This window comes from Penaeus vannamei, chromosome 36 (assembly GCF_042767895.1).
Source record: "Penaeus vannamei isolate JL-2024 chromosome 36, ASM4276789v1, whole genome shotgun sequence".
Classification (NCBI taxonomy): Eukaryota; Metazoa; Arthropoda; class Malacostraca; order Decapoda; family Penaeidae; genus Penaeus; species Penaeus vannamei.
The window spans coordinates 28,738,391-28,747,143 of record NC_091584.1 but is presented as its reverse complement, the minus strand read 5'-3'; the positions used below and the strand labels follow the sequence as shown (position 1 = coordinate 28,747,143).

At 56.6% G+C, this 8,753-nt stretch overlaps 1 protein-coding gene across 1 annotated transcript; it reads right to left on the bottom strand.

The window, feature by feature from the left end:
- Positions 1-248: 248 nt before the first annotated feature.
- On the bottom strand, positions 249-8,301 carry LOC138859517 (nucleolar protein dao-5-like). The gene is made up of 11 exons (XM_070114946.1): positions 8,224-8,301; positions 7,464-7,703; positions 6,264-6,533; positions 5,001-5,267; positions 4,398-4,664; positions 3,681-3,950; positions 2,949-3,218; positions 2,481-2,786; positions 1,965-2,144; positions 1,692-1,874; positions 249-1,385 (listed from the first exon to the last, which is right to left on the bottom strand). The coding sequence occupies exons 1-11, from the start codon at positions 8,299-8,301 to the stop codon at positions 249-251; spliced, it is 3,468 nt and encodes a 1,155-aa protein (XP_069971047.1).
- Positions 8,302-8,753: the final 452 nt, after the last annotated feature.

Sequence of the window (8,753 nt, the reverse complement as noted above, 5' to 3'; positions counted from 1 at the left end):
TCATTTATTTATATTATATTATATTATATACATATATATATATATTATATAATTTTTTTTTATTATATTTATATTTTATATATACATATATGTATATATATATGAATGTACACGGTATTATCAAACATTTATGTTTTATATCTATTGCAAGGACCCTCACCCTTTGCAAGGCATCCCGCCGGAAGGAGAGTGCAGGATGCTGAGAAGCTGCGCCCTCATCCCCGACGAGATCCCTTCCACGGGCGTCATCATTTCCTGTACAGCTTGTCCTTCTGCTCCAACTTCAGGCACCACAGGAGCTCGCTCAGCCCCTCCCGTTCCTTGGCGGCATGGCTCTGGCTCTCCTGGAACCAGTCGAGGAGTTCCTGCGACTGGATGTCCAAGAACGCCCGCACGAGTTTGCCGAGGCTGAAGGCGTCTGTGAGGTCGCTGCACTCGGCCTGGTCCCGGAAGAACTCGGGCGGGTGGTGCTCTCCCGGACTCCAGGTTCCAAGCGGAGGGAGCTGCATGCCCGCCCTCTTGGCCAACCCGAAGTCGATAATGGTGACATCGATTTCGCCCTTGGACTTCCTCAAGCAGATGTTGTCGCCCTTGACGTCGTTGTGCACAAGGCCATTCCTGTGGATTGTCCTCAGGGTTAACGTGACCTTGGACAGGATGTAAAGCCAGACCTTGGGGCGCAGCCTGGATTTACCGCTCTTCCAGTCCGACATGGTCGGGCCGGCGTACCGGGTGACGATCAGCGCCCTCTCGAGGCACACGCCCACGAGGCGCTGCACGCCAGGGACCTCCTTGAGCTGGTCCAGGGCGAGAGCTTCTCTCATGACGGATCGACACGACCTGTAGCACATGGCGAATTTCACCACCAGGTCCGCCTCGCGGTTGAGGTATGCCTCGCCGTCCTTCCCCGCGCCCAGCAGGTGCGGGTTGGGGCCCAGCATGGCCATCGCCTTCTTGGCAGACAGAATGGGGACCTGAGAGCCTCGCAACAGCCGCCTCAGGGCCTTGAGCTCCTCCGCAGATGGCGTCCATCGCTGTTTCTCTGCCGGATGCGCTGAGGGCACTTGGGTCTTGGACTGCGCGAGGGGCTTGGGTTCCTGACGGGGAGACCCCTGGCACTGCTTCTTCGCCGGTGGCACTCTGGCCTCCTCGTCCCCGTCGCGAGGGAGGGGCCTCTTCGCCACGGCCTTCTGCTGCGCGAGGGGCTTGGGTTCCTGACGGGCAGGCCCCTGGCACTGCTTCTTCGCCGGTGGCACTCTGGCCTCCTCGTCCCCGTCGCGGGGGAGGGGCCTCTTCGCCACGGCCTTCTGCTTGGGCTGCGCCGGTGGCCGCGATGGATCTTTGGCCCACGGCCCGGGTAATGAGGATGAGGATGAGGATGATGACTTTTATGGTGATGATGGTAGTGAAGATAACGACTCCTTGGCCTGCTTCTTCGCCACGGCCTTCTGCTTGGGCTGCTCGAGGGGCTTGGGTTCCTGACGGGAAGGCCCCTGGCGCTGCTTCTTCGCCGGTGGCACTCTGGCCTCCTCGTCCCCGTCGCGGGGGAGGGGCCTCTTCGCCACGGCCTTCTGCTTGGGCTGCTCGAGGGGCTTGGGTTCCTGACGGGAAGGCTCCTGGCGCTGCTTCTTCGCCGGTGGCACTCTGGCCTCCTCGTCCCCGTCGCGGGGGAGGGGCCTCTTCGCCACGGCCTTCTGCTTGGGCTGCTCGAGGGGCTTGGGTAATGGTGAGGATGAGGATGAGGATGATGATGACTTCGCAGGCTTCTTGGCCGACGGCTTCTTTTTTGATGACGATGATAGTGAAGATAACGACTTCTTGGCCTGCTTCTTCGCCACGGCCTTCTGCTTGGGCTGCTCGAGGGGCTTGGGTTCCTGACGGGAAGGCCCCTGGCGCTGCTTCTTCGCCGGTGGCACTCTGGCCTCCTCGTCCCCGTCGCGGGGGAGGGGCCTCTTCGCCACGGCCTTCTGCTTGGGCTGCTCGAGGGGCTTGGGTAATGGTGAGGATGAGGATGAGGATGATGATGACTTCGCAGGCTTCTTGGCCGACGGCTTCTTTTTTGATGACGATAGTGAAGATAACGACTTCTTGGCCTGCTTCTTCGCCACGGCCTTCTGCTTGGGCTGCTCGAGGGGCTTGGGTTCCTGACGGGAAGGCTCCTGGCGCTGCTTCTTCGCCGGTGGCACTCTGGCCTCCTCGTCCCCGTCGCGGGGGAGGGGCCTCTTCGCCACGGCCTTCTGCTTGGGCTGCTCGAGGGGCTTGGGTTCCTGACGGGAAGGCCCCTGGCGCTGCTTCTTCGCCGGTGGCACTCTGGCCTCCTCGTCCCCGTCGCGGGGGAGGGGCCTCTTCGCCACGGCCTTCTGCTTGGGCTGCTCGAGGGGCTTGGGTTCCTGACGGGAAGGCCCCTGGCGCTGCTTCTTCGCCGGTGGCACTCTGGCCTCCTCGTCCCCGTCGCGGGGGAGGGGCCTCTTCGCCACGGCCTTCTGCTTGGGCTGCTCGAGGGGCTTGGTTAATGGTGAGGATGAGGATGAGGATGATGATGACTTCGCAGGCTTGGCCGACGGCTTCTTTTTTGGTGATGACGATGATAGTGAAGATAACGACTCCTTGGCCTGCTTCTTCGCCGCGGCCTTCTGCTTGGGCTGCTCGAGGGGCTTGGGTTCCTGACGGGAAGGCCCCTGGCGCTGCTTCTTCGCCGGTGGCACTCTGGCCTCCTCGTCCCCGTCGCGGGGGAGGGGCCTCTTCGCCACGGCCTTCTGCTTGGGCTTCTTGGCCGATGGCTTCACCTGTGGTGATGATGATGATGATGAAGTCTCAGGCTCCTAGGCCGATGGCTTCACCTCTGGTGATGATGATGATGATGAAGTCTCAGGCTCCTAGGCCGATGGCTTCACCTCTGGTGATGATGATGATGATGAAGTCTCAGGCTCCTAGGCCGATGGCTTCACCTCTGGTGATGATGATGATGATGACTTCGCAGGCTTCTTGGCCGACGGCTTCTTTTTTGGTGATGACGATGATAGTGAAGATAACGACTTCTTGGCCTGCTTCTTCGCCACGGCCTTCTGCTTGGGCTGCGCGAGGGGCTTGGGTTCCTGACGGGAAGGCTCCTGGCGCTGCTTCTTCGCCGGTGGCACTCTGGCCTCCTCGTCCCCGTCGCGGGGGAGGGGCCTCTTCGCCACGGCCTTCTGCTTGGGCTTCTTGGCCGATGGCTTCACCTGTGGTGATGATGATGATGATGAAGTCTCAGGCTCCTAGGCCGATGGCTTCACCTCTGGTGATGATGATGATGATGAAGTCTCAGGCTCCTAGGCCGATGGCTTCACCTGTGGTGATGATGATGATGAAGTCTCAGGCTCCTAGGCCGATGGCTTCACCTGTGGTGATGATGATGATGATGAAGTCTCAGGCTCCTAGGCCGATGGCTTCACCTCTGGTGATGATGATGATGATGATGATGAAGTCTCAGGCTCCTAGGCCGATGGCTTCACCTCTGGTGATGATGATGATGATGATGATGATGATGAAGTCTCAGGCTCCTAGGCCGATGGCTTCACCTCTGGTGATGATGATGATGATGATGATGAAGTCTCAGGCTCCTAGGCCGATGGCTTCACCTCTGGTGATGATGATGATGATGATGATGATGAAGTCTCAGGCTCCTAGGCCGATGGCTTCACCTCTGGTGATGATGATGATGATGACTTCGCAGGCTTCTTGGCCGACGGCTTCTTTTTTGGTGATGACGATGATAGTGAAGATAACGACTCCTTGGCCTGCTTCTTCGCCACGGCCTTCTGCTTGGGCTGCGCGAGGGGCTTGGGTTCCTGACGGGAAGGCTCCTGGCGCTGCTTCTTCGCCGGTGGCACTCTGGCCTCCTCGTCCCCGTCGCGGGGGAGGGGCCTCTTCGCCACGGCCTTCTGCTTGGGCTTCTTGGCCGATGGCTTCACCTGTGGTGATGATGATGATGATGAAGTCTCAGGCTCCTAGGCCGATGGCTTCACCTCTGGTGATGATGATGATGATGATGATGATGAAGTCTCAGGCTCCTAGGCCGATGGCTTCACCTCTGGTGATGATGATGATGATGAAGTCTCAGGCTCCTAGGCCGATGGCTTCACCTCTGGTGATGATGATGATGATGAAGTCTCAGGCTCCTAGGCCGATGGCTTCACCTCTGGTGATGATGATGATGATGATGATGAAGTCTCAGGCTCCTAGGCCGATGGCTTCACCTGTGGTGATGATGATGATGATGAAGTCTCAGGCTCCTAGGCCGATGGCTTCACCTCTGGTGATGATGATGATGATGAAGTCTCAGGCTCCTAGGCCGATGGCTTCACCTCTGGTGATGATGATGATGATGAAGTCTCAGGCTCCTAGGCCGATGGCTTCACCTCTGGTGATGATGATGATGATGACTTCGCAGGCTTCTTGGCCGACGGCTTCTTTTTTGGTGATGCTGATAGTGAAGATAACGACTTCTTGGCCTGCTTCTTCGCCGCGGCCTTCTGCTTGGGCTGCGCGAGGGGCTTGGGTTCCTGACGGGAAGGCTCCTGGCGCTGCTTCTTCGCCGGTGGCACTCTGGCCTCCTCGTCCCCGTCGCGGGGGAGGGGCCTCTTCGCCACGGCCTTCTGCTTGGGCTTCTTGGCCGATGGCTTCACCTGTGGTGATGATGATGATGATGAAGTCTCAGGCTCCTAGGCCGATGGCTTCACCTCTGGTGATGATGATGATGATGATGATGATGAAGTCTCAGGCTCCTAGGCCGATGGCTTCACCTCTGGTGATGATGATGATGATGAAGTCTCAGGCTCCTAGGCCGATGGCTTCACCTCTGGTGATGATGATGATGATGAAGTCTCAGGCTCCTAGGCCGATGGCTTCACCTCTGGTGATGATGATGATAATGAAGTCTCAGGCTCCTAGGCCGATGGCTTCACCTCTGGTGATGATGATGATGATGATGAAGTCTCAGGCTCCTAGGCCGATGGCTTCACCTCTGGTGATGATGATGATGATGACTTCGCAGGCTTCTTGGCCGACGGCTTCTTTTTTGGTGATGGTGATAGTGAAGATAACGACTCCTTGGCCTGCTTCTTCGCCACGGCCTTCTGCTTGGGCTGCGCGAGGGGCTTGGGTTCCTGACGGGAAGGCCCCTGGCGCTGCTTCTTCGCCGGTGGCACTCTGGCCTCCTCGTCCCCGTCGCGGGGGAGGGGCCTCTTCGCCACGGCCTTCTGCTTGGGCTTCTTGGCCGATGGCTTCACCTGTGGTGATGATGATGATGATGAAGTCTCAGGCTCCTAGGCCTATGGCTTCACCTCTGGTGATGATGATGATGATGATGAAGTCTCAGGCTCCTAGGCCGATGGCTTCACCTGTGGTGATGATGATGATGATGAAGTCTCAGGCTCCTAGGCCGATGGCTTCACCTCTGGTGATGATGATGATGAAGTCTCAGGCTCCTAGGCCGATGGCTTCACCTCTGGTGATGATGATGATGATGAAGTCTCAGGCTCCTAGGCCGATGGCTTCACCTCTGGTGATGATGATGATGATGAAGTCTCAGGCTCCTAGGCCGATGGCTTCACCTCTGGTGATGATGATGATGATGATGATGAAGTCTCAGGCTCCTAGGCCGATGGCTTCACCTCTGGTGATGATGATGATGATGACTTCGCAGGCTTCTTGGCCGACGGCTTCTTTTTTGGTGATGATGATGATGATGAAGTCTCAGGCTCCTAGGCCGATGGCTTCTTCACCTCTGGTGATGATGATGATGAAGTCTCAGGCTCCTAGGCCGATGGCTTCACCTCTGGTGATGATGATGATGATGAAGTCTCAGGCTCCTAGGCCGATGGCTTCACCTCTGGTGATGATGATGATGATGAAGTCTCAGGCTCCTAGGCCGATGGCTTCACCTCTGGTGATGATGATGATGATGATGATGATGAAGTCTCAGGCTCCTAGGCCGATGGCTTCACCTCTGGTGATGATGATGATGATGATGATGATGAAGTCTCAGGCTCCTAGGCCGATGGCTTCACCTCTGGTGATGATGATGATGATGAAGTCTCAGGCTCCTAGGCCGATGGCTTCACCTCTGGTGATGATGATGATGATGAAGTCTCAGGCTCCTAGGCCGATGGCTTCACCTCTGGTGATGATGATGATGATGAAGTCTCAGGCTCCTAGGCCGATGGCTTCACCTCTGGTGATGATGATGATGATGAAGTCTCAGGCTCCTAGGCCGATGGCTTCACCTCTGGTGATGATGATGATGATGACTTCGCAGGCTTCTTGGCCGACGGCTTCTTTTTTGGTGATGACGATGATAGTGAAGATAACGACTTCTTGGCCTGCTTCTTCGCCGCGGCCTTCTGCTTGGGCTGCTCGAGGGGCTTGGGTTCCTGACGGGAAGGCTCCTGGCGCTGCTTCTTCGCCGGTGGCACTCTGGCCTCCTCGTCCCCGTCGCGGGGGAGGGGCCTCTTCGCCACGGCCTTCTGCTTGGGCTTCTTGGCCGATGGCTTCACCTGTGGTGATGATGATGATGATGAAGTCTCAGGCTCCTAGGCCGATGGCTTCACCTCTGGTGATGATGATGATGATGATGATGATGAAGTCTCAGGCTCCTAGGCCGATGGCTTCACCTCTGGTGATGATGATGATGATGATGATGAAGTCTCAGGCTCCTAGGCCGATGGCTTCACCTGTGGTGATGATGATGATGAAGTCTCAGGCTCCTAAGCCGATGGCTTCACCTGTGGTGATGATGATGATGATGATGATGATGAAGTCTCAGGCTCCTAGGCCGATGGCTTCACCTCTGGTGATGATGATGATGATGAAGTCTCAGGCTCCTAGGCCGATGGCTTCACCTCTGGTGATGATGATGATGATGAAGTCTCAGGCTCCTAGGCCGATGGCTTCACCTCTGGTGATGATGATGATGATGATGAAGTCTCAGGCTCCTAGGCCGATGGCTTCACCTCTGGTGATGATGATGATGATGAAGTCTCAGGCTCCTAGGCCGATGGCTTCACCTCTGGTGATGATGATGATGATGAAGTCTCAGGCTCCTAGGCCGATGGCTTCACCTCTGGTGATGATGATGAAGTCTCAGGCTCCTAGGCCGATGGCTTCACCTCTGGTGATGATGATGATGATGACTTCTCAGGCTCCTAGGCCGATGGCTTCACCTCTGGTGATGATGATGATGAAGTCTCAGGCTCCTAGGCCGATGGCTTCACCTCTGGTGATGATGATGATGATGAAGTCTCAGGCTCCTAGGCCGATGGCTTCACCTCTGGTGATGATGATGATGATGAAGTCTCAGGCTCCTAGGCCGATGGCTTCACCTCTGGTGATGATGATGATGACTTCTCAGGCTCCTAGGCCGATGGCTTCACCTCTGGTGATGATGATGATGATGAAGTCTCAGGCTCCTAGGCCGATGGCTTCACCTCTGGTGATGATGATGATGATGACTTCACAGGCTTCTTGGCCGACGGCTTCTTTTTTGGTGATGACGATGATAGTGAAGATAAAGACTCCTTGGCCTGCTTCTTCGCCGCGGCCTTCTGCTTGGGCTGCTCGAGGGGCTTGGGTTCCTGACGGGAAGGCTCATGGCACTTCTTCTTCGCCGGTGGCACTCTGGCCTCCTCGTCCCCGTCGAGGGGGAGGGGCCTCTTCGCCACGGCCTTCTGCTTGGGCTGCTCGAGGGGCTCGGGTTCCTGACGGGAAGGCTCCTGGCGCTGCTTCTTCGCCGGTGGCACTCTGGCCTCCTCGTCCCCGTCGCGGGGGAGGGGCCTCTTCGCCACGGCCTTCTGCTTGGGCTTCTTGGCCGATGGCTTCACCTGTGGTGATGATGATGATGATGATGATGATGAAGTCTCAGGCTCCTAGGCCGATGGCTTCACCTCTGGTGATGATGATGATGATGATGATGATGAAGTCTCAGGCTCCTAGGCCGATGGCTTCACCTCTGGTGATGATGATGATGATGAAGTCTCAGGCTCCTAGGCCGATGGCTTCACCTCTGGTGATGATGATGATGATGAAGTCTCAGGCTCCTAGGCCGATGGCTTCACCTCTGGTGATGATGATGATGAAGTCTCAGGCTCCTAGGCCGATGGCTTCACCTCTGGTGATGATGATGATGAGGTCTCAGGCTCCTAGGCCGATGGCTTCACCTCTGGTGATGATGATGATGAGGTCTCAGGCTCCTAGGCCGATGGCTTCACCTCTGGTGATGATGATGATGATGATGATAGTGAAAGGTCCTTCAATATATGAACCCATAGGTCTGTCTGGTCAACCCCCGGTGATGTCTGCTCGATAGGTCCCTTGGGTTCGTTGGGCGACTTGGCAGGTTCCTTGACCTTCACTTATGGTGATGATGATGATGATGATTTCGCAGGCTCCTAGGCCGATGGCTTGCCAGGCTCCTAGGCCGATGGTGAAGATGATGACTTCGCAGGCTCCTAGGCCGATGGCTTGCCAGGCTCCTAGGCCGATGGTGATGATGATGATGATGATAGTGAAAGTTCCTTCAATAGGTCTGACTTCGCAGGCTCCTAGGCCGATGGTGGTGATGACGATGATGATGATAGTGAATGGAGTAACTCCTAGCCCAGCTCAGTGAGCTATGGCTGCTACACTTGTGGTGAAGGCTCCTAGGCCGAGGGCAGAAAAGGCGAGCCCAGTTGCTCTGGCTTGGTGGTGGCTTTGGCTCTGTGAGAGGCAAGATACTC